At 36.1% G+C, this 26,718-nt stretch overlaps 1 protein-coding gene across 1 annotated transcript in view; it reads right to left on the bottom strand.

Moving 5' to 3' along the window:
• The window catches only part of LRP1B (LDL receptor related protein 1B), a 1,912,798-nt gene that overhangs the window by 825,091 nt on the left and 1,060,989 nt on the right, over nt 1-26,718 (bottom strand). The window contains exons 8-9 of the mRNA XM_008055101.2: nt 4,102-4,324; nt 650-821 (exon numbers count right to left, since the gene is read on the bottom strand). Of these exons, the coding sequence (XP_008053292.1) occupies nt 650-821; nt 4,102-4,324 (395 nt within the window). The remainder of the gene's footprint in view (nt 1-649; nt 822-4,101; nt 4,325-26,718) is intronic.

The raw sequence follows: 26,718 nt of genomic DNA on the forward strand, positions 1-26,718 counted from the left end.
CTGTTTCAACTGGATATATGTTCACATTTGGGTAATTTTAGATTATTTTAATTTGAAGCATAAGTAAAAACTGATGAACATTTTTGTTGGGTTTCTTAATGTTACATTATTTTATATATGATTGAACCTAAATTGTATTGATGAACAGCCTTGCTAATCTTCTGTTTAAAAAAATAATTGGTTTGTGTTTTTGAGAAACACTTAGAAACACTGCAACCTAAGGAACATGCATTAAAGAACGATTGGGCTGTCAGGAGAGCCCAATGACTACAATAAATATTGGAAAGATATTGCAAAGCAGTCACCCGATTTGAAATTTATCTTCCCAAATGATAACAAAAAAGAAAAAAACAAAACTTTAGCATCTGAGTTTCCTATCTACATACATCACAATAGAAAGTTCCGTCTTAAATCCAAATCCAGTAATCATTTCAAGTCTATGGTTGTAGAAACGATTCACCAGAAACTGAACAATTTGTCATTTAGACTTGTGAAGGGAGCTCTATTCCATTTAACAAGCAGACATGCACACATTTCCTGTCAAAACAGAGTTTATGACTCATTCACTTTAACACCATACAAAAGCACAAGGACTATATTCCTATTCAATCTACCATTATGAAGATTATAAAGAAGACTCGCAACTTACCTGTTGGTTGAGTCCTTTTTTGATAAATTCGGATTCCTCGAGCATTTTCCATTTTAATTAATGAGTGAATATCAGTGCCATTAAATCGGTTTATTCTTAAAACATTGAAGTTATCTGAATTGGTTGCATACAAATAGTCTTCAAATACAGTTATACCATAAAGATGTCTGACCTATAAAAAGGGTAAAAAATAACTATGATTTTTAATTATGAGGCTTTAAAGTTAAAAAAAAAAAAAACTGACTGCTATTTACTAGTGTCGAAAATGGCCACTGTAGGAGAGTCACAAGAATACTATCATTTACTTTCTTTCAAATAATTCAACATTCCACTAATTAAAATTTTTTTGTAGAGAAGTAACCACTATGCAGTAGTGTATAAAGCAGTTTCAAATGCATTGGAGAGAATTTTATTCATGTTTCATTAAGAAACCATGTTTAGTAGCTATTTTTCAAAGGCTAGTGAAAACCAGAGTTTCAAACATATCCAATAATGTGCTTATAAAAAGTTATACATAATTTGAAATTTTTTATGGGCTACTTGTTCATATAGTTATGGATATATTGAAGCTGCAAAAGCATAGCTTTGTCTGTGAAAGGATTAAGGAGAAAGCACCTCTGAAAAAGTGTTTCATAAATTCAAATACAAATTTTTTTGGTCACAGTTATATTTAGGCTAATACTTGCTCTAGCATGGAAAACAGTATATTAAAAAATCACATATTTGCAATCATTGTAAATAAAATGTTAGCTTTTACTCAGAAATTACATTATTTCTAAAACCAATTTATAATGGGAAATGGAACTGTTTATTTTGAGAATTATGATGCTTATTGTTATCCATACACATAAATCAACAATCTAAGTCTCCTCCTTGGCAAAAGTCTTGAGGATCATGGAGCAGAATGAACATCTTAAAGTCATAGAAAGTTTCCTGTAGAAGAGACGGAAGAACGAGTGTACTAATGTTCTGATACAAAGGCACATGCTTGACATGTTGCTTCTAGATATTATTTTACCTAATTTAAAATAGTTCTGGTCCAGGGTATGGTAGAGTTGTCAAATGATTTGTTGTAGAGATTCTGATAAAAAAGCATTTGTCACTATTCTTTGGAATTATATTGCACTCTTTTAGGATATATAGATTTGTAGTTAAGAGAATTTGAGAAAGCATGTGTGATTTGTTGGTAAAAATTCTTATCAAACAAAATCACAAAATTTTCTATTTTAATCAGAAAATCTTGCCAATTCTGTAGTTTAAGCAAAAGCATCCAATTTGTTATTTTGGGGCATATATGACTCATTACTTCTATTCCTGATCTTCTCATATGAGATGTGTCTAAAAGAAGATTGCCTTTTACATGTGATTTTTGAGTCATATTTCATTTTGTCATGTCTAGGCTAGAAATGAAAGAGAAATTAACAGGGAGAATTATTCCACATTAAAGTCAAAATAATTCTTTGCTATGTGCAAATGTGGGTGTGAGTATGTGCATCTGTTTGTGCACATTTATGTATAAGTGGGGGCATGTGGGTATTTGCTGATATCATTTTCTACATGGCTGACACCATCTTCATTACATATACCTACAACCCAATTTAAACGTGGGCAATACCTTTTTTCCTACAAAAAATTACAAGCAAGCCGGGCTCAGTGGCTCAGCCTGTAATCCCACATTTTTGGGAGGCTGAGGTGAGTGGATTGCCTGAGCCCGCGGGTACGAGACCCTCCTGGGCAGCGAGACCTCATCTCTACGATAAATCAAAAAATCAGCCGGGCGTGGTGGCGCACGCCTGTAATTCTGGCTACTTGGAAGGCTGAGGTGGAAGGAACGTCGGAGCCCAGCAGGTTGAGGCTGCGGTGGCCGGAAGCGGCCACTGCACTCCAGTCTGGGCGACAGAGTGATACTCCAACTCAAAAAAAAAAAAATTACAAGCAGGCTCAACTCTTCCCTTGCCATTAATCTCATGCATGTTTTACTCAAAGTTTGGTCCATGCATCTGGTAGTCTGTGGTTATGGCAAATCAACATTATTGTCTACATAACTGCAATTACCTGAGAGGCAATTGATCAGGGTAGAAGATATGTTCAACACAGTAAAGATAAAATTTCACTCACCATCTCCCTGTCTTCCTTTACGAAGTTCTGTTATCACCTCTGCTAACTATCCCCAGCAAAGGAGGGAGAAACTTGGAATAGTAGGTAAACCATTTTGTCTACAGCTCAAACACTTCAAAAAATAGATCTATGTTGGATTACTTAGTGGCAAACTTAGTATATGTTTAGGGAACCAGCAAAACACAGGCAATGGAAATATTTTTTTAAGATAATTAAAAACTTCAGACATTAAAAAACTTTTAAAAGTTGTCATGGGAAAATTATTTGAATTCTTTATCTTTGTTTCAAAGATTAATTTTTTAAATTGCAAATCAGTAAAAAGAAGATCTATCGTAATCATCTTAGACATCAGGTCCTCTAAAGGTGATAATTAAGGCTGACCAAAAAAAAAAAAAAAAAATCAAGCTTTTTAGGACAGTTGGAGGTGAGAAAGAAATAACTGACCTCACCTTTAACATTAGACAGGGATTTTTTTAAACCACTCAGATTAGTGTGTCTGTTTATTGATCAATGATGGAGAAAGGATTTTATTTTAAAAGCTGATTAGAAAGAAAAAGTAACTTTAAAGGATAATTACAGAACACACCTGTCTTGCATTGCAAAAGAAATAAAAGCGATTCACATATTTGAGCTCCATAGACTAAAAATCTCACATGAATTTAGTGCAATCAGTGAGATGTAACCAAATTTTTTAAAGTGCACTAGTAAATAAGGCTTATTTTCTACTTAAAGATCACGTTTAGGTGTTCACTGAGTGTTGCTTACAAAATCTTGTAATTCAGCAAGGTAAAAACTATCACAAGTGGGAGGAATTTTGACCTCAGTGACTTTCACAAAATTCTCATTTTAGGAAGTTCTTAAATACATCAGAAGGCAAAATTTAATCGAACCTATTAAAATAATAAAGATACTTTTTGTTAGCAGACATTTGCTTCTGTTAACAAAATATCACCAATACCACATGGGACAGATGATTGTTCAATTCCTTATGAATGAGCTATTTAAATTAGTATTTAGTAAGTAGGTTATAGCATCTCTCCTATTCTAATACTTTACTTTCTTGTTAGTATAGCATCTTTTACTTTGTTGTTTTTGTGTTTGTGTTTGTTTCCTCTGTTTTTAATAGAGGGGCGAGCAAAAGGATCTCAAATATCATGGCAATACAACAATATCACTGGGACAAAAAACATTCTCCATTATGGAGAATATACCATAATTATTATGATCAATTTCTTCATAAGAAATTTTCAGCATTGCAAATTTTGGTCTTCTTCGTGGTGTTATTCCCTTCAATTTATTACATTAGCTGCATTTTCTAACAAAATGTTACTTACTTGTCTGCCTTGAATAATAGTATGTCTATTTTTTCCTTGATAGTCCACTACTCCCACATAGTCCAAGTAAAGATCTACCCAGTAAACCAATTTGTTGACTAGGTCTAGTGCCAGTGCAGCTGGCTGCTCTGTCTTTGAATCAATTATCCTTGTTCTGTTCATCCCATCCATGTCACATCTCTCCACTTTGGCGACATTCCCATAGTCAGTAAAGAAAAGTTTTCTGTTGAAAGAAAACAAAATGTTAAAGTGGAGGAGAGAAAAAGCATATTTGATGGAACCATCTGTAAAAAACAGAACTTTTCTTTCTAATTTATTTCAGTGATTACATTTGTTAGCGTCCCATAACCATTTCTGTGTAATATCACTCATAAACAGAGAAATCTGCTAATGAATATTGCAGGGCATAAGGGAGCAGGTTAACCAACAACTGTAAAATTTCCCCAAAATGAATGATTATGGTAGGTTTATTTTTATATTAGGAGAAATGTTTCTTTAAGCCTTATAGAGCCAATGCACATCTACCACGTCCGGTGTAAGCTTCAGAAGTGAGCCAAGTCACCAGGCCAGGGCACGTGAGCTATCAGACTTTATCTTCAACCTGCTTTTCAAATTGCCTGGTAATGTTTGTTTCCTATAAAAGCTATTATGTGGAGCTCAATGATGCTATGAGTGGTAGAGAATAGCAAACCTGGAATGGAATTAAGCAGATGGAAAAGCAAGTGTGCTGTTTGTAGCAATGAAAATAAAACATAATCTCTCCCACCCAAACCTATCCCAAATTTTCCCTAATGTTCCCAATTCCCAAAATTTCATAAAGGAAATTCGAGTTATCTGTTGATTTCTGAGACAACAAATCCTTCCATGCAGCCCTGTCAAAAGTTTAAATGTACCTCTAACACTATAGTATCTATATTTGATTAGTATTCACAATGTTTAGTAAACACAAATCAATTTCAATTAACCTGACAATACTTAACAAGATTACCCACTCATGAGACTAAATTACATTTGTAAATAGAAGACCATCTTGCCTTGACTTAAACACAATCTCAAGAATAATCTGATTTACAATGACTGAGCAATATTAAGATTACCTAGAGTATAGAATATTTGATTTTACAAACTTGGTGAATTAGTTTTTAGCTACTTTTCTCAACATTGTTGCATTATCTAACAGCATGGGGTATCTTTCAGGCTAAAAAGTATTATTTAAACCTTAATTTTAATTTAGCTCTTTCTGCTGTGGGAGGTTATGACGAATTTTTAAACATGAATGCACACTGTAAGGTAATAGTGCAAGCCAGATTTTATTATGAGTATATATTTCCCCCAATGTTTTTGAAAGATCAGGTTATCATAATAAGTTTAAAATGATGCTTTTCAAGGGATCTATTCAGGTGAAGAGCTTTCTATTCTATTTCTATTTCAATAAGAATAAATAAGAAGCATATAGTGTGATGTTTTATTGTCACGCTAAATGCTCGTCTCTACCCACCCTTCCCTCCAACACCCTGCCCCCGCTTCCTCCTCACTTCGGCCCCTTTTCCTCCTTGCATCCCGTATCTCTGCTTTCTTCACCTGTTCATTGCTCTTCCAAGTTTAGCTTCTATAAGGAGTACCCAGTTTCCCTCTTCCTCACTATAGAATGGTACTTATTATTGTATTATTATATGAAGTTATCTTTTTCCCATCATACCATATGCCTCTTCTTTCATATTTTCCTTTTCTCACTGGTCCATTTCTCAGAGATAGTGTGCAGTTATTTTGGCATTGGGCATAGAGAATTAGAGGTTCTGGCACACTATGTATCATGTGGCAGAGATCACATATAGATAGTGATATGAAGCAAGCAATCGTAACAGTCTATATGATGTTTGAGAGGAAACATTAGTCTGAAGACAGAAACTTAACTTAAACATTAGTCTGAAGACAGAAACTGAAGTCATCTTGAGATGAGTTAGTTGGATTCGATTCTTCCCATCCCTGTCCCCCAGAAGGAGAGGAGAGTGTCAAGATAAGTATCTCAGAGGCATGTTTTTAGAGAATTAGGATCAAAGGAGATCAGAGGTTAGAGGTAACATATTCACAGGGGTCTGAAAGCAAAAAGATTCCTTATAAAGAACTGGTATTCCTGGAGTCAATCACTTCACAAGTAAAAAAGATAAGACAGATATAGATTAAAGAAATGTCATTGAATTTGATATTTATTCAAGTTCTTGTAATTTTTTGGTACTTCTGTTTGAGAAGTTTGGTTACAGAAGAAAAGTGACTAGGTGATGATGAAGGAGGTCAGAAAATGTAAATTATTCTTCCAGAGAGATTTTCATTGACTTTGACCTACTATTGAAGGAATGAGGCAAGTGATTCTCATATTTTTTCTAGGTCATAATAGAACTGGTCGAGACAACTCTGTCTGAACAAGTTTCTGCCAAGTGTGAACAAAAAGAGTGTAAATATATGACTCATTAAAATTCTGCTGTTTTAATGAAAGTATAAAGCAAAAAAACCAGGAGGATTTTGAGTATGTGAAGTGGCACTAAGTAGAAGAAAAAATAATTTGTCATTGTACTCCCAATGCATAGCAGAATAGTGCCCAAAGGAGACTTAAAAAAAAAAAATGTGTTACTGGTTTAAAAAATCACTCTATCCTTGTCTATAAAATATGCGTCCAATCTTAGAAAATGTAACTTGTGGTCAATAAACTTCATTATCCTATTGAACCTTATCATTTCCCTGAGAGATAAAAGTAGCAGACCATGGCTGGGTGCAGGAACTCACGCCCGTAAACCCAGTACTTTGGCAGGCTGAGGAGGGAAGACTGCTTGAGCCCAGGAGTTTGAGGTCAGCCTAGGCAACATGACAAAACTCCATCTCTAGGAAAAAAATCAAACAATTAACTTGTTATGATGGCTCACATCTGTGGTCTCAGCTACATGGAGGCTGAAGTAGAAGGATTGTCCAGGAGTTCACGGCTGAGGTGAGCACTGTACTGGGCAACAAAGTAAGACCCTGACTAAAAAAACAAAACAAAAACCAACAAAACAACAACAAAAACAAAATAGCAGATCATTTTTATTTTACAGATGAAACTATGAAACTGGTTCAAAGTCCATATGGTTAGTCACTGCGAGAGCCATAGCATAAATGTCACATCTTTTTTTTTTTTTAACTCATTATTTGGAAAGAATTTCAGACTTATAGAAGACTTTTTTTTCTTTGTTCAGTTTTCTTTTTTTTTTTTTTTAAAGGAAAAAGAAAAGCACCACGAAACAAAATCCTTGGGCTTAAGAGAAACCTAAGTCTGTCACAGGAGCCTAGAGGATTCATATTTTTATAGATGAGAAATACAATGCTGATTTTTCTAGAGTATTTAAAGGAATGATAATTTAGGGGGCTTATTTCCCAGTCTAAAGTGATTTGGGAGTGGTATTACAGTACTAGGTATAGGGTGATAGGACAGTGATCACTGCCAAGGACCTTAGAACAAATCTTGCTGTCACATAATGCAGGTAACAGAGAGTGGGACAACAAAAAATAATCAAGGCATCAACTAACATTCCTGGATCAAGCATTCATCATATAAGTCCAAAAGGTGTAGGCATAGGCCGTTTTGGGTTACAGGTGCCGAAAATTGTCAGCCATGAATACCTATACCTTTCACCTAGATTCACCAGTTGTTCACATTCATGCCCTCCCCAAGCCATTTGAGAGTAAATTGCCACATACTTCAGTATCCATCTCCTAAGAACAAGGACATTCTCTTGTATAACCACAGTACATTTATCATAATCAATACTTTTAACAGCATTTGCCTTTTGACTAATAATATTCTTTATTTTTAAGACATCTGATATAGAATTCAATCCAACATCACACATTGTCTTCAAGTGTCTTCTCTCTAAACTCCTTTAATCTTGAACAGTTCTTTAGCCTTCCTGTGTTGCTCATGACGTTAGCATTTCTAACGAGTAGAGTTGAGTTGCTTTGAAGAATATTCCAATATGTGGTTTGCCTAGTTTTTCTTATAATTGAATTATGTAATGGCTTTGGAACTGAAATGCAATGGTTTTGTATTTTATTGTTACTGCTCCTAGGACTTAGAAACAGTGGGAGAGCCTATGATCCACCCCAGAAGTTTCACAAGAAAGGATTATAGACGGCCGTGTGGGATCCCATTTATATCATCCTACTTAATATTTTCCGAACATTTAATTCTTAACTTCCATAGTCTTCTGTCTCTTTTTCAGCATCTCCTCACATCAGGATCCAAACGTCGTATGCTGCCTCTAGTACCGTTAGAGCCACTATATAGCACTCTGTCTAGCAAACTCATGTTGGGTTGTGAAGGCCATTCCTAATTGTGTCCTATGCCCCATTCTTTCGAGACTGCAATATTGACTTTTTTTTCTCTTGGATCTTACCTGTGGCATCAACTAGTTTCTTATTGTGTGGTAAAAAGAGACAGTTAAATTGAGATTACTATTCTCTTGTTCTACGTTTATTTTTGTTCTACATATATTGCCATATTTTTTTAAAAATTGCTGTACTGATTAGGGTCTAGCAAATTTTCCACGTCTATTAATCATGTGTTAATGCAGATAACCGCATCATCCTATTTTGTTTCCACAAACACGAAAATTAAAATTTGAACAACATAATATTCCAACAATTGTCTCCATTTCTAACCTCCATTAACTATTATCTCATAAAGGAAAATACATTTTATTCAAATTTTCAATTATTTATACAGTTCATTACTCTTATAATTCAGCTTCTTGAGTAAATAGGAGTTTATTATTTGGGCATTATTATCTCAGCAGATACAGGAAACTGATCTTATCTGACATCTTTGTTGATTGTATGAGTAACACTGTTATATATATATATATATTTAATATATATACAGTTGAGGATAGTAAGAAACTTTCAGTATTGTTGGTAAACTTGCCTGACATAAATCAAAAGTCACAAAGGGAGCTCCCATAGACAGTAATAGAGCACTGTGCTTACAAAGTTATGTCCCCAATCATCCCAGAACTTTAAAGCAAAACAGTTGTTACACATACTGATATCTTAGAACACGTATTTTTTTTGCTGATAAAAATAAGTGTTCCTTTTGACAGTGATATCCATTTTAAATGATGCTTCTGTACTTTAATACAAAAGGATATTAGTGGATTTAAATGCATAGACGTTCCTTCCATGTCCTTTGATGGCATAGACAATCCTGGCTTTGTGTCACCATCCTTACCTCTTACATGTTGGCTATAACTTAATGAGGGAATTTAGAAATTTCCAAAAAGTTGTCAAAATGGAACTGACTTACCATTCATTTTAATGGTTTAAAAATGAGGTTATATAACAAGGTTTTTTAAAGGAGGTCATATAATATAATATATATATATAAATATTTTACATAACTCGATACATAATGAGAACTAGCTGAGAGAGGAGTGAGACATAAAGGTAGGGGCCATATATTGTCAGAGTTTTAAAAAAATTATTGCTTTTATTAGAGTCTAACAAACCTCCATGTTATTAATCATGGGTTAATGTAGATAACTACATTTCATTTCAGAAAAATGATACATATTTTTCTTAGGAAGGTTTGCACTGGAAACTTCATTACTTATTCTTGTTTTTAGAATAGCAGCATTATCCAAATAGCATCAATAGCAATAATAACTATTTTTCCTCCAGTATACATACAAAAATCGAGCAAGAAGGTAATTTTCCACATTTTATAGACTAATTAAAGTAAATTCAGAATTAAAGTAGAAATATTAAATATTTAGCATTGCAATTCTAAAATGTAATTGCAAATCTGAAAGAGTAATGAGTCTGTGGAAGAGGAGGTTTAAATTCAAATTCTGTTAGCTCCTTCTACTTAAAACATGTGGATGCTAAACAATTAAACTATTTTCTCTGTCTAGCCAAGACTATTCAAGACAGTTATTTATTGATTTTTACTTGTTTGGGGCTTTTGCTTTTGTTGTTTGAAAAAATCACTCTTGTACTTGGTTTTCGGTTTATACACAAGCACATAAGAAATTAAACTTGACATACAGACTCCCACTGTCAGCTGGTTATTCTATATTCTGGAAACACTCCCACTAATGAATCCTCCAAAAGCGTACACGATAAGCCAGGCGATGTGGCTAACCCATTCAATATCCTTTTTGACCTAAACTAGCCCCACTTCAGCACTGCTGAGAGGAGCAGTCCTATGTGCAATAGTTTAATATCACCCCTCTCTTCTCTCTTCATAGAGAATTAGATCAAGAGTGAATATGTCATGCAAGTGAAACCAAGTCATAGCCTAAGATGAGTTACTGGGATCCTTTCTCTCAATAAACTCAATCAAAAAGCATGGAGCTCACCTAGTACATTTCTGGACTAAAGTAGGTAAGGTCAACAGGGGAGGGGTGGTGAGAGGAGAAATACTAGAGCTTTCGTGCAGAAGTAAAAAAGTCGTGGGAGGAAACATGAAAAAAAGCCATGTTATTCTTCAGTGAGAAATTCTCCAGATCTTAGAAAGTCCATCTGTACTTCCTATCCTTAGGTCTGTGAACACAGAATATTACTCATTTCCTCTTGGGAAAGCTCTATGCATTTGAGGTAGTTTCAGTGGGTTTCTGTACCTGGAAGCTATATTGCCACGATTAAACCACTTCATGATTTAATGTTCTATTTTAAGATTCAGAAGAATCTTGTTCAAAAGATTTTGAACAAGCAAACATCATACTACTTATGGAAATATTGTATGCTGGAATGTTAACTCTAAATTAAGAAATTACTTTACATGTAGCCCTCATATAATCCCATTTTGGCGCTGGGTCAAAATGATATTTATTAAGAAATGTCATTTTAGTATACATGAAATCATCTGAAATATTTTCTACCATTCCTAGTGAAAATACAAGGAAGGAGAAAATTAATCATGAGCAGCATTTTTTAAAAAAATCAACTTTATTTCTCTTAAATTATTATTATTATTATTATTATTATTATTTTTTGAGTTGGAGTCTCACTTGGTCGCCCAGACTGGAGTGCAGTGGCCGCTCCTGGCCACTGCAGCCTCGACCCGCTGGGCTCCGGCAATCCTTCCGCCTCAGCCTTGCGAGTAGCTGGAACTACAGGCGTGTGCTACCACGCCTGGCTGATTTTTTGATTTATTGTAGAGATGAGGTCTTGCCAAGTTGCCCAGGTGGGTCTCGAACCCGCGGGCTCAGGCAATCCATTCACCTCAGCCTCTCAAAGGCGCAGGATTACAGGCTGAACCACCGAGTCTGGCTTTTCTCTTAAATTAAATACATTTCTCCAGTCACAGATTCTCAAATGCCATTGCCCAATCCAAGCTGGCTGATATCTCTGGCAAATTTAAATGCCGTCCATCTTTACCCAACTTTCCCTCAACACTGCTTCTAACTCACCTTTTCATTATGGAAGCCAAATTAGCCTTTTAGGCTTTTCTTTCAATTTGCCTTTCATTTCTCCCAATCTGAGAGATAGGAGTTAACTTGGCAAGTAATAAACCTGACATTAGAAAAGTAAAGGGGTAAAATTGTGGAGAATAGAGAGATTTGCACATTTTTATTATTGGTTTATTATTATTTTTGCTTTTTATCCATGTCCTATAGGAATTGCTTTCATATTTAACATAGTTTGGGAGGCAGTGGAGAAAAATACTTAATCACCTCCTTTGCCTGGATTGCCATTGCCTGAGGAGGAAATATAGGCCCTATATTTCAGCAAGCGAAAGGCTGGTACAACTTGATTTGTTAATGACCCATCACTACTTCTCCTTCCTTACTTCAAGTCCCTATTCTCTAAGGAAGCAAGCACTTGGCTCATGTCGCTTATTCATCCCTGTCATCCATGGCTACACTTAACTGCAACTGCTAAATCTAACTGCCTAAAAGGTAATGATATGACACACTGACCTAACATTCTGGCTGCTGGACTGCCCTTATTCTTAGGCTGTAATACGAAATGTTATACGCCCATTTTTATCTAAGATTAAATTTTTCAACATACTCACCTTTGTTAACACAGGTCTCTGCTCAAAGTGCTAGGCAGCCTGACATTTTGTCCATGAACACAACCCAATTTCCTCCCTTCCTACCTAAGCCCTTCTGATCTGTCCTCTGAAGCCCTCACTTTTGATTACAAACTCCCTACGCATTCTGAATATTCTAGACTGTACTCTGAATGTTCCCTCTGTTTCCTTGCCTTCAATGAAACTTACCATCTGCTGAGGTCTCCCTTTCCTAGTAGTCATTGTAAATGTGGGCTTCTATTATGAACATCAGAAATGAAATATAAAATCAGTCCCCTCTCCAAAACAAGTGTCATATTACTCTCATCTTGTAAAATCTCCCACTTTTTGAGGTTCTCACAAGCTAGCAGTATCACTGACAGCACTTACCGCTTGAAGAATCATCTACAACCTTCTGATGCTTATATATCATTATTTTTATTTCCGTACCTAAGTTTGCCTTTTTGATCACTATAAACAAGTCAGTTCTTCAGTATCTTCAAGATAACTGATTCACAATTTAGTTCTTTTTGTTCCTTGACTTCCTCTGTGTCTATGACCTTTTATTTCCAGTATGCTTCAATCACAAGTTCCTATGGTGATAAATAGTAGGACTTTTGGGGGGGGTTTGCTTTTTTGTCATCGCCAGACATTCTCTCTCCCCAGTCACACACGGTACTCATTCTTCCGTCTGACTATGTTTACTATCTGTCTCAGGTTCTCTCAATGCCACACTCGTGAACTTAATTGAGACCTTTTCCCCAGTGGCTCTCTCTCCACTTTCTCTCCACTGACCAGTCTTCAACATTTCTTTCACATTCCTTCTCCACTGTTCCCATTCCTTTGTTTCACCCCATCTCTCTTCTTGCCTAGAGAAATTAGAGCACATCAAAAGGCAACTCTTTTGTTTCCTTATAGCCTCAGCTTAAACCTGTCTACAGCCAGATCAATTTTTTTCTCTCCTTTTGTAATGCAGAAGGAATTATCCTCCCTTCTGTTTAGTCCAATACAAGACAAAAATATGCACTCATTTCACCTCCTTCTCAAACATGTGGCTTCAACCATTCCCCCTTTCTTCTGAATCTGCCACTTCTCCTTTTCTACTAAATCTCACATTCAGCATACAAACTTACTTTGCTATTTATTATCCTAAAATAAATAAAAATTTTATTTTAACATCAAACCACTTGCCATTTACAGTTCTTTTCCTCCATGCTCCATTTGAAATATTCCAAACTTCTCCATCAAATTATTCATGCAAGCTGGCTTTATTTTTGCCCTTAATCACTCTTCATCCCACACTGACAGATTCTCTAACCTGCCATTCTTTCCTTAGAGAAGTTATCGATTATTTTTGTGTGGTTAAACCAATGAACTTTTCTCAGCCTTATTTTATTTTCTCTGTGGCTTCAGACTAAGTTGATCACTTTCTCCTTTTTGACATGTTTTCATTTTAGCATTCTCTTGGTTTTCATCCTACCTGACTGCTTTTTCTTTTCTGTTTTTTCCACTTTTTTTCTATATCAGATCTAGACATTTTAATACCAGAGCATCCCAGGTTAATCTTGAAATCATTGAATTCTTTCATAGACAGTCTTGAATGTTTTTATAACTTTTACCAATATCAAAATAACTAATATTCTAGTCTGTGTTCTGAGTTTCCAACTCATAAACACAGTTGTTTTATTGATACTTGTGCTTAGATTATTTCAGCCTTCTAAAATTTAACATATCTAATTTAAATTCCTGCTCTTTCTTTCCAAATTGGTTCCTTCATTTTTCTCCATTTTGGTAAATTGTGCTTCTTTCGACCAAATGGTTCATTCCAGAAACCAGGCATTCACACTCTCTACTTCATCCTCTATTTACAATTCATCACCACATCCTGTCAATTTTATCTTCAAAGAATATCTAAAATGTATATACTTATCTCTTTCTCTTTTCCTCTTTCCTAAATCAAGTCCTAAATTGTCTATTGCTTGGGAACTTACACCTCATCTTTCTTTCTTTCTTTTCTTTTCTTTTCTTTTTTTTTTGAGTTGGAGCCTCTCTCTTGCCCAGGCTGGAGTGCAGTGGCACACTCACAGTCACCCCAGTGTCGACCTGCTGGGCTCCAGCGATCAGTCTGCCTCAGTCTTCAAAGTAGCCAGAACTACAGGTGTATGTTACCATGCCCAGCAATTTTTTTATTTATTGTAGAGATGAGGTCTCGCCAAGTCGCCCAGTCTAGTCTGGAACCCACAGGCTTAGGCAATCCACTCGCCTCGCCTCCCAAAGTGCTGGCATTATAGGCTGAGCCACGGAGGCTGGTCTCTGTTTCTTAAAACATTTTTCTCATAGTAGCCAAAGAGGTCCTATTAAAATGAAAAGTGGATTATGTATTATAAAACCTTCCTATAGTTGCTGATGGAAATCAGAATAAAATCTCATATTCTTAACATAGCCAAAAATGGTGAGCACAATCTGATTTCTGTCAATCTCTCCATCTTCATCTGGTGGTGCCTTTCCATACTTCTAACACTTTGGCCATCTCTCTGTGCCTTGAACAATCTGAGCACTTTCTCCGTTTCAGTACCACATATCTCTTGTCCCTCAGCCTAAGGAGTAATATCTGCTATGCTATTCCAACATTAGCCTTAGTTTTCAACTTAAATATCAATTCCCGTGGAAGATCTTTCTTGCTTTTCCAATATCAAACAGATCAACCTGATTTAATTGCATAATATTCTATATTTGTATAACATCACTCTTTGCTTTACCTCCATAAAACAGATACACACACACACACACAATATGTTTAAAATCTGTCTATTATGAAGACTCTTACATGCAAGAGAGCAGAGGCCATATTTGCTTTATTCTGCATTGCATGTTTAGAACATAGCCATGTATCTGCTCATACTAAGTTCCCCCTCTCTCAATCTTCTTATCTTATATAGAATATATTATAAAATATATATAATTTTTTATCTGATCTTTAGTGTGCTTTTTGCTGACTTCTCTACATTAACATAAAAAAACTAAGACAAAGACTTGAAATTAGATTAAAAGGGCAAAAATTTATGGATAAGGACATTCTGGCATAGGAAAATAAGTTTTCAGATCATCCAACATAGTTCATCAGAATTATGCTTCAGACCCAAATTGTTAAGTAATAATAAATCATTGCTTTGTTCAGTTTGTTTGCATTGTCTTTTTGCGTGTATTTCCCTTTGGAGAAAATGTAAGGACTAGTAATTAGTTCAGAATTAGAATTGAAGATTCCTGTGTCTGACCAATTTTATTTTCAATTGTATTTCCTCAATATTTACTTCAAGCTACCTACACAGAACTCGAATGTACTATTAATATGTTTAGAATATACTGGAATTCAGCAAAGTTTTGCTTCTTCATTTACTTTAAAGTGGGATATTTATATAATATACCTTAATTTTAAGAATATAATACTGTCTCCTGTGAAGAGGATGAACTGGAAGTGTTGGGTGACTAGATGGGGAACCATTAGTTGACAGTTATTCATTAATGTAAGGAGTAGAGATAAAAAAAGAGGCGAGAGAGTCAAGAAATATTTTGGAGTCTGAATCAACAAGACTTAATTAATTAACTAATTGAGTACAAACAAGGATGAGTAGAGATCAACTAGTATAATATTACTTTTCCTATATTTCGTGAATTTGTTATGCTTTCAAATTTCCTTAAGAAGCCTACCTGTCTTATAAGATCTCAGGATGTCATTTCATTTAATACGAAGAATGGAGTTTATAGTTTGGGCATATTACTTTTCATGACCAAGGGCAATACTCTCCCAGGATTTCTTCAGGGGTCAGTTTGCAGGATACCAGTATTCAAAATTTCATGCTCAATATACTTGATCCATGTGGAACAGTAAGATATTTGATGTAATATATTAGAAGTCAAAAGTTGCTCTTTGAGATATGCAGAGGTGTATAACCTAATTTCCGCACTTAAGGAAGTCCTACTGATTTATAAAGGCACTTTTTTTCCTGAGTGAAATAACACAGATGGCTGTCTCAGAAGCAACTAAGGTAAGCATCCATGAAGTTGTGGACTGCTGAACAAATCTGGTTCACTGCTATGCTAATTACCAGTTAGGTGAACTGTCAATTTCTATTTCAAATTCTTACTAAATGGGGAAAAATGGTGTGTAGAAAAATGAAACTTTACAGCACAACTTTTTTTTTTTGCATTACTTATTGTTTGTTCTTGTGTAGATATCTCATTTTGCTGCTAGAACACAATATGCAATACTACTGTGGTAATAATATCATGTGATTATACAGATAAAATCATACTGCAAAAAGATAAAGTTTTCTGTTTGATGCTCACTGTCCTTGCTGTGAGGAATAGATATACATAAAAAAATGAGGCAAAAGTTTCTATAAAGCAATAATGTCTTCATAGCGGTTTAATCTAAATCTAGTGGTTTAGATTAAGGCAGAAATGCAATATCAAGCTCAGGTTATGTGTGGTTAAGACTAAAGAGGTCAAATGAAGCTGGTAAGAAGGAACAACTGTCCTTACTCCATTGGCAAAACATGTATTTGATTAGTTGAGATGCTTCTAGGATAGGGTTTCTTAACTAAGATGAGCTTCAGGGGTTCTATCAACAACCAGCTGTGTAGGGCTGTATTGGCAGGTACAACAGCTATTTTATATCCCTACAGGTGTATTTTTTGGCAAGAGGATTGATATGTGAAAAGTAAATGTCTATGCTTTAAAACAGTCATTCTTAAAATTTATTGTGCACAATAATCACCTGGGAAGCTTGCTGAAGTCTCCAATTCCTATCACCACAGTGATGGGAAATTTGGTAGAATCTTAAAAATTAAATATTAATTTAGCATTCAATCCAGCAATTTTTTTTTTTTGAGTATGAGTCTTACTCTGTTGCCTGGGCTGGAGTGTCGTGGCATGCTCACGGCCACCCAAGCGTCAACCTGCTGGGCTCCGGTGATCCTTCCTCCTCAGCCTTCCAAATAGCTGGGAGTACAGGCGCGTACTACGATGCCTAATTTTTTTTATTTATTGTAGAGATGAGGTCTTGCCAAGTTGCCTGGGCAGGTCTCAAACCCGCGTGCTCAGGCAATCCACTCTCCTTGACCTCCCAAAGTGCTGGGATTATAGGCTGAGTCACCGAGCCTGGCCTCCAGCAATTCTTGTTTCCAAAATTTATCCTGAAGATGCATCTTTACAAATAAGAAATAACACATACACTAAGTTATTCATTGTAACATTACTAATAATGGCAAAAAATTTGAAAACTTTTTTTTTTTTTTTTTTTTGAGTTGGAGTCTCACTCTGCTGCCCAGACTGGAGTGCAGTGGCTGCTCCCGGCCGCCGCAGCCTCAACCTGCTGGGCTCCGGCGATCCTTTCGCCTCAGCCTTCCAAGTAGCTGGAATTACAGGCAAGTGCTACCACGCCCGGCTGATTTTTTGATTTATTGTAGAGATGAGGTCTTGCTGTCCAGGCAGGTCTCGAACCCACGGGCTCAGGCAATCCGTTCACCTCAGTCTCCCAAAGGCGTGGGATTACAGGCTGAGCCACCAAGCCCGGCTGAAAACTTTGTTTTAAACCAGCCTTTCTTTCCTTTCCTATTAATGAATTTATTTTCAGAAAACTGGGCTCTAGGTTCTGGGAATATATCAGGGAAGTCTAAGACATCTGGCTTGTACGTCTAGAAAATAAGAAATAAGACCATTAAAGATAAGTGGGCTTTAGAATTTATGAAAACCCAGGTATGGTTGGGATGAGTAGCTCTGTTGATTCTTAATTAATAGGTTCGCTGTCTTCTAACAAGCTCTTATTGCTTTCATAGTCAAAGAATTAAAAATAGTAGACTATTAAATAATGGTCATTTGTTCCAATTTTTGCAGTTTATTGCATGTGGGCCAATTGGCTTTTCAAAGACAACAAATTGTTTGAATCACATGTGCAATAAAATTATTCTTAGAAAGGTCTTAGTTTATTATTTGCTGCTCGGTCTTCATTCTTTTTTGTTAAACATTAGAACCTACAGTATTCAACTTTACATGTTAATTTGCCCAGATATAGTCTCCAATTACTCAAACACTAATCTAGATGATATTGTGAAGGTATTTTGTATATGTAATTGACATATGTAGTTAGCTAGCTTTTAAACAAAGAATATTATCTTTAATATCTTGGTGGGCCTGAATTAATAAGTTGAAAGAGTTTAAGAGCAGAATTGTGGTTTCTCTGATGAAGAAAAAATTCCATCTGTGGAGTATAGCCTCAGCACTTGCTCATGAGTTCTAGACTGCCCTACAGATTGCAATCTAACTAGCTAGACACCACCAACGGTATAAGCCAATTCCTTATAAGAATTCTTTACATATGTACATTTTCTACTGGTTCCATTTCTCTGAAGGAACCCTGACTGCTACAGTAATCAAAAATTATTTAGGAGACCACCCCACTCCCACCCAGTCTCAGCTCACTTGATTTGGGAAAATTTCAATCTGAATGGATCTCAGAACTTGAGTGAGAGCTCCAAGGAAGAAATTTTGTTTTAAGACAATTGGACCTGAATGAAATGATCTGAAGATAAAACTGTTGAGACTTTTATTAGGTCTCACCTAGAAAACCCCATATCAAATGACAAAGAAAGAACAGAACCTAGGAATATATTTTAATCCCTGAATCCAGTCATGCCAGACTCAGCACTGCTTGTTTTGTTTAATCTGAGCCATTAAATTTCTCTTTTCTTCTTAAGTTTATTTGGGTGGTGTTTTCTAACACCCCCAACTCAAACAATGTTATCTCACCAATACGCATGGCTGAGGCAAATGGTTACTTAGAACACCTAACATCACTTGCAAAGAGAAACAGAAGTCAAATGTTCTACTGACAATAAATGTATTGAGGATATTCTAAATAAATTGTATTATCTACCACGAACCATTGAACAGTCTAAATACTGGTGTTCTTTCTAAAATGCAAAATACTCTTGTTAGAAAATTCAGTTCATCTTCTTTTTATCTTAAGGGAAAGGCCCTACCTTTCACCCATAGAATTTAGTTCCTGCAGTCCAGCTCTCTTTACATGGCAGAACCTCCAACCTCTGCCTTCTTTTCCTAGTTTATTAGACCAGTGGTGAACACCCAGCCTTGGGGCATCAAATACATTGGTTGGATTGAATCAGTCTGACTTAGGGTTTTTAAAAGTTGTGACTCCGAAAGCTAGTAGAGGTTGTTGGCTCGAACAGACATATAAAATAAAGGCATTGGTTAGCTATATTTGAGGGTTGTATAAATGCAAGAGAAAAGGCCTGTCAATAGCGAGAGAGAGAGAGAAAGACAGAGAAAGAGAGAGAGAGAGAGGGAAGAAGAAGAAGAAGGAAGGGAGAGAGAGAGAAACAGAGAGAGAAAAAGAGAGAACAACCATGAAGAGAGGAGTATTCTCTTTCTCTTTACTCATATATGATCTTTAATTTCTCACAGGGAATGTAAGGCCACTTTTAACTATAATGTTTTCTAGTGGGTCTGCTAAGCAGAATTTACAAGTGATAAACAAAGACACTTCAAGCAATGCTGTTAATTTTTAAAAAATCAAATTTAATATGTAGTGCTAAATTATACCAAACAAAAATAAACTCTGAGCTAATTTTTATCTCTATACTACCCTGATAAAACTCTATCTTTTCTCCACCTTGGATAGTGAGATTATTACATTATAATAGAGATAAAAAAGATAAAGTGCTTTGCCCAGCATACAGATAAGTAGTTTGACTTAAAACTCTAGGTCTCCTAATTTACAGAAATGTGCTGCACTCAATTTCCTCCCAATATTTCCGTTCTCCTGTATAGTATACTTATGAAGCCACACTTTCTCATAGTTCTTTTTATATTTAATTCTAACTATCATTTGTACATATTAAAAACAGTATTTTTCCAATTAGAAAGTAAGAGAGTTCTGGAAAAAGGAGTCAGCTATCTCTACAGAATATAAAACATTTTCTGTGTCTAATAAACACAAATGACAGCAATAACAACACTGCACTCTTGAGTTTCTACTGAAGTACTTGGACTGTTGAAATTACTGTAGGTAGAGCGCTAATGTGCTGAGAGACTGTGAAAGGTTAATTGATGCATGTGCATTATTCATCACTTTTCTTACATATGTAAATAAAGATGATAGCACTCATATGTAAAGTGCTTCAAAATTGCTAACTGAAAGTGAGCATAACAGACTTACAAGCTTTTTGATATTTTAGCACACTATAATAACCTTGCAGATAATGCTCTAAAAATTCTTTACTCTGAGTTTTCTCCTTCCTCTCTCCCTTCCTTCCATCCTTCCTTCCTTCCTTCCTTCTCTTTCTCTTTTCACCGATATGAGCAACTTTTCTAAGACAGCTCTCTCTATTTCAGACTTACACCCATATGAATATAAATTTGCAATATCATTACTAAGTGATTAAAATTAGAGCAGTAAATTCAAATAAATTAATTTTATGAAGACCACATAAAAAACTCTTTGTGAAAGATTATCTCATTTATCATGAGGTATACTACTCAAGTCATATTGAATCCAACATTAGACTGTAAGCAATTTGGGATCAGGCACTATAATCTTTATGAAACAATCCTAAAGTCTGTTAGATATAAATCACTTCCAATTTTTTAAGGATCTGCTCAGTATCATTGTCTGAATTTTCACGTCATGATGCCCAACTCATACTTGTCTAGCGTCAACAGTAAATAGCTTGACAAAAATAGTTTACTTCAATATAACCTATATGCTAAATAGAGTTAACCCTTTTGGAATCATGCTCAGCTCACATTCAGGATGTAAAACCCTATTGGAAAGTAAATGGACTGGATACACAGAAATTAAACAAGAAGTCACAATGTGGAGAGGATATGAGGTCAGAAATTTGGGGTCCCAGTTAAGTCTCTCCCTGCTAGACACTTGCTATTCATGCTTTGATCTGTTTAATTGCACTTTAGTGTTTTCTCTGAAACTACAAATTCTACTATCTGGCATCCCTAACTTTGAGTTTATGTCTGCTTCTGTTTGCTTTGGATCCTTAAGGCATAGTTCTGATTCCAGCCTTGTGGTCCTACCTTTAACTCCTTAATATTACTTTGATTTTATAACTTAATTTTTCTGTCTTAAAAGTAAATAGTGGGATTCCAGTTCAATGCGGCTTACTAGAAGCAACTAGTGAGCACCTCTCTCATGGAAAGGGTCTGAAATAGTGAGTAAATATTGGTTCTTGGCTGAAATTCATCAGAGAATTGACAGAAATCATGGGGAGAGCAGAGGAGAGCAAAGCCTGGCAGGCTGCGGAGCTGGTCCCAGCATGGAACTGGAAGGATTTCAAATGCGAGGAAAGGGTGAGTGACTGAGAGAACCTCTGGGACTCCACACCTCTACCAGGGACCATCAACCTTAGTTACAGGGAAGACACTCTTGACCCCTCTCTCCTGCAGGACACAGAAGTTCCTTAGAATCTGGACAGAGGAACTTTTCGAGTCTACATAAAGCCCAGGAGACTCTTGTTTCCTGAGAAGTCCAGTACCCACTGCTGCGGCCCCATCAGAAAAAGAGGCTGGGTGCTCTTAGGCACCATAAGACAGATACTACAGATGTAAATTGTGCCGCATGGGTGCCCTCCCACCTTCACTGCTCTCTGTGCAGGACATCCCTCAGGCTTCAGAGTTGAACTCCAAACACTCTCTCTCCTGAATGCTGCAGCCACAGCTTGACTCCAGGAGGCTTTCAGCTTGCAAAAGCTGCTGATAGGACTCTCGCAGACCCGGCCACCACTGTCTCCTCCCATGCCACAGCGAGGGAAAAGGGAGACAAGGCACTTGACGGCTCCCAGTCATGCAGGGTCCTTACCGTCTGTGGGTTGGGAAGAGAACAGAAAGCAGGGGTGTATTGGTGTGCTCCAGGATGGATGCCATTGACACCAGTGACTTTAGACCTGGTGGGGCTCAACCACCCACCCCTATCTGAATACTCCAGCAGCAGCTCTGTACTCCTCCAAAGGCTTAATTCCAGGAGGTTGCTGCTGGACCCTTCTCAGCCCACTGCTGCTTCTGATCCTATCACATGCCCTGCAGAGAGGAAAGAAAGAGGCAGGCCACTTTCATGGCTTTTAGCCAATCAGAGCTCCTGCAACCTGCAGGTAAGGGAAGGAATGAAGAAACAGATCACAGCTGATCAGGTCCAGGACAGACCCATTGATACCTGCCCCGGCGGCTCCCTACCAAGTGGGGTCTTCTGCTTCTGTGACAGGTCCCCTCGTACTGCACAGCCACTCCATCCCCACCTAGACACTGCATCTTTGGCTCAACATCCTTCTGAGGGTACAACCTGCGGAGGTTGCTGTTAGGTACCTCACAGCTGCCACCATTGCTGCCTCTGAACCTGCTGCTTCAGGGTCAGGGAGAGAATGAAGAGACAGGGCATTAAATGAAACCAATCTACCATACACAACATAACCACAGTCATAACCACAAGGGGGGAAAATGAAGAAAATCTTAAAAAGTCCATCCCAATAATAGCATATTCAAAACAAAAAACAAAAACCAGAAGAGTCAGCTCTCCCAAATGAGAAGGAATCAGCACAAGAACATGGATAATACCAAAAGCCAGAGTGGTTCAATACCTACAAAAGATTGATACCAGCTACCCAACAATGGTTCCTAACCACCATAAAATATTAAAAAAAAAAATGGATATAGAACTCAGAATGTGGATGGAAAAAATGAAGACCCAAAACAAAGAGGCTACAAAAATGATCAAAAATTGAAAGCTGATCTTGTCCATTCTTCAGGCCGGTATCCCTGATAAAGATAGATGCAAAAATCATCAACAAAATACGAGCAAACAGCACATCAAAAAAGTTCATTCACCCTGTTCAGGTGGGCTTTATTCCTGGCATGCAAGGTAGGTTCAACATACACAAAGCAATAAATGTAATCCACCACATAAACAAAAATCAAACCAAAAAATATATAATTATCTTAATAGATGCAGAAAAAGCATTTGATAAAATCCAACATCCTTTCATGATAAAATCCCTCAACCATCTAGGCATCAAGGGAACATACTTCAAAATAATAAGAGTCGTCTATAACAAACCCACGCCAACATCATACTTAATGAGCAGAATTTGGAAGCATTCCCCTTAACAACTGAAATAAGACAAGGATGTCAATTCTTACCACTCCTATTAATATAGCACTAGAAGTCCTAGCCAGAGCAAGAGAAAAAAAAAAAGTTATCTAAGTAGGAAAAGAAGAAGTTAAATTATTTCTCTTTACAGACAATATGATTCTGTAACTTAAAAACCCCAAAGATTCTACAAAAGACTTCTAGACCTGATAGGTGATTGCTGTAAGGACTCAGGATACAAAGTCAATGTTCAAAAGTCAGTAGCATTTCTGTACATCAACAACATTAAAGCTGAGAGCCAAATCATAAACACAATTCCATCACCAATAGCCACAAAGAAAATAAAATACCTGAGAATACATCTAACCAAAACAAAGAGGCAAAAGATTTCTGCAACAAGAGCTACAAAACACTCCTGAAAGAAACCAAAGATTACACAAACAAGTGGAAAAACATTCCATGGTCATGGACTGAAAGAATCAATATTGTTAAAATTTCCATGCTGCCCAAAGCAATCTACAGAGTCAACAAAATCCATATCAAACTACTAGTGTCATTTTTCACGGAACTAGAAAAAATCAATTATTAAACATTTATACGGAGGCAAAAATAGACCAAATAACCAAAGCTATCCTAAGCAAAAAGAAGGAAGCCAGGGAAGTCACATTACTGAACTTCAAACTTTAAAACAGGGCTACAGTAACCAAAATAGCATGGTACTGGTACAAAAATAGATACATAGACCAGGAGAACAAAATAACCCAGAAATAAAGCTGCTGACCTACAACCAATTGATATTTGATAAAGGCAACAAAAATAACCATTAGGGAAAGGATACCCTATCAACAGAAGAAATGGACAATCTACATTTTAGAAGAAAATATTTATAAACTATGCATCCAACAAAGGACTAATATTCAGAAACTTTAAGAAACTTAAATAAGTTGACAAGAAAAAATGCAAATAACCCCATTAAAAAGTGGACAAAGGATATGAACAAACACTTCTTAAAAGAAGATATACAAGTGGCCAACAAGCATATGAAAAATGCCCAGCATCACTAACCATCATAAAAATACCATCTCATACCAGTCAGATTCGGGATACTTAACCAGAATATATAGAGTTTGATACTATCTGCAGTTTCAGGCTTCCACTAGGGGTCTTGAGACACATACCCTGTATATAAAAGGAGACTACTGTACTTAGCTTCTGAGATCCAGTTTCTCTATCAATAAAGTTAGAAAAAGTATGTCCAAGTAAGAATGTAGTTAGATGAATTAAATAAAATATAGTGTCTAGCATGTATAAGATATCCAACATAAACACATTTTCATCCTTCCTCTGTGTTCCACTCTTATTTCATATAATGCTCTGCTTTTTAGTGTACTTTTTAGTTGAGATTTTGAGGATGATGATACATGTAGAGGTAAATATATTTATATATGTTTCAAATTAAATATATACATATATACATATATATATTTCAAATTAAAAATAAGAGTTTTTCAGAAAGACTCTGGTTTTTATAGTGGATGGAATGAGGGAGGAAATACCTTGGTGAGCCTCACTTTCATGCTATATAAGCTAATTAACTCCATATTAACTAAAAACAAAACAAAACCTCAGGCCACAAAAGAAAAAGTGAGATGTTGCTAAGAGGTACAGAACAACTTCAGTGAACCTGAGGTCTAGTAATATCCAAGCACTATGCTGGGTACTGGTGATAAAAGTTGAAGAAAGGCCATCTCCTGTCATCAAGCTTCTCATAATCTCTCACAGATTTTGAAAATAGCTGCAAATTGAATCTGTTGAAAATTCTTTGGGAAAATACAAAGGTATTTTTCAAATAAAAGAGTACCAATTGGTATAATATAGTTAAGACTTTTTAAAAGATTTTGATGAAACTCTATATTAAAGCCATTTATGTTTTTATCTGAATAAAGATTTAATCCAGCAATGACAAAACAAAAAAGATAAATGAACACTTCTCTGTGTGAAATATAAAAGGAAAAGATCTCTATAGCTCCATTTCAAGATAACTCTTATTTTACATTTGTATAAATAATTAAAAAGAAACAGCACGCTGAGAATCTCCAAGTTAGCAAATGATACTAAGCTTTTACTTGAAAGAATAGTGAAATGCCAAGTCAATGTTCATAAACTGCAGGAAAATCTCAAGAGACTACAGCTTGGCAGAAAAATGTCACATGAGGTTCAAATGAGCAAGTTTAAGTTAATGCATTTAGGGAAAAGAATTCCAATTACTTGGATAGAAAGCTGGGTTCTCATATTACTTACTCAATTGGCCCACACATGTGATCTCATCTTACTATGTTTATTCTAAATAGTTTGTTGAGACCACAATCAGAATATATGATTCTCTGAGGACATCAACCTAATATGCTGCAGTAGCCAAAACAGGCAGGGCATAATCAAAAGGAGTAATAAAAACAAAATGAAAAATATTACCTTATCTATGTAACTCTTATCATAGAAAATTGTAAGTTAAGTGTTGTGTTTAGCTCTAGTTATAAAGTTTCTAGAACGCTTTAAAACACCTCAGTGAAATCTCTAAGACAGTCCATGATTAGGTGTGGCAATAGAGACAGGGTAGGGGTGGCAGGTGAGCTTTCCTCATAGAAAAATAATAACATGATTGAACTTGTGAATATGTGAGGACAAAGTTAAAAAAATAGCTCTGAAAAAAATACAAAGCATTTGACTTTTAGTAGGCTCTACAAGGCACAATTCACTGTGGCCATCTACCCACAATGCTATAGGAATAGGCCAAAATGGCCATATTTTATGCTGTATGATCCCACGCTAATTCTTCCCAACCACCACCTTTGATTACAAGTGACCAAAGATAGGCACCTGTCCCAAGAGTAACAAATATATGTCCTATGCATAAACTAATGATCCAGGTTAATCCATTAATTTCTCTTGAGATTTTGAATCAGAAAACAGTTGTTAGTAGTGGGAGAAAGGTGGAAGAATATTCTGATAAGAATATTCTTTTTTGAAATTTTTTATAAAGATGGGGGTACAATTTGGGATTAGGTATACAAGCATTGATTATGCAGGCACACCTGTTGATGAGGCATGCCCCTCCCTCCACTAGCAATTTCCCTCAACTGTCAATCCCACCCCCCCCGACAGTTTCCCACTACTGCCAATCCCCTTCTTATAGTATTATAATTGTTCAAGGTCTGCTTATGAGTGAGAACAAATGGTACTCTGTTCTTTGTTTCTGTGATAGATCACTGAGTATGATCAACTCTAAATCCATCCAAGTTGCTGCGAAGTCCATGTTTGTCCTGCTTTATGGCAATATTCTAATAGCAAAGATTATTTCCAGCTTTAATCTCCATGAATTTCTCATCTATTTAAACTCTTGGTATTG

This window comes from Carlito syrichta, unplaced genomic scaffold, assembly GCF_000164805.1.
Source record: "Carlito syrichta isolate Samal-C Ts95f unplaced genomic scaffold, Tarsius_syrichta-2.0.1 Scaffold301673, whole genome shotgun sequence".
NCBI classification, from domain to species: domain Eukaryota; kingdom Metazoa; phylum Chordata; class Mammalia; order Primates; family Tarsiidae; genus Carlito; species Carlito syrichta.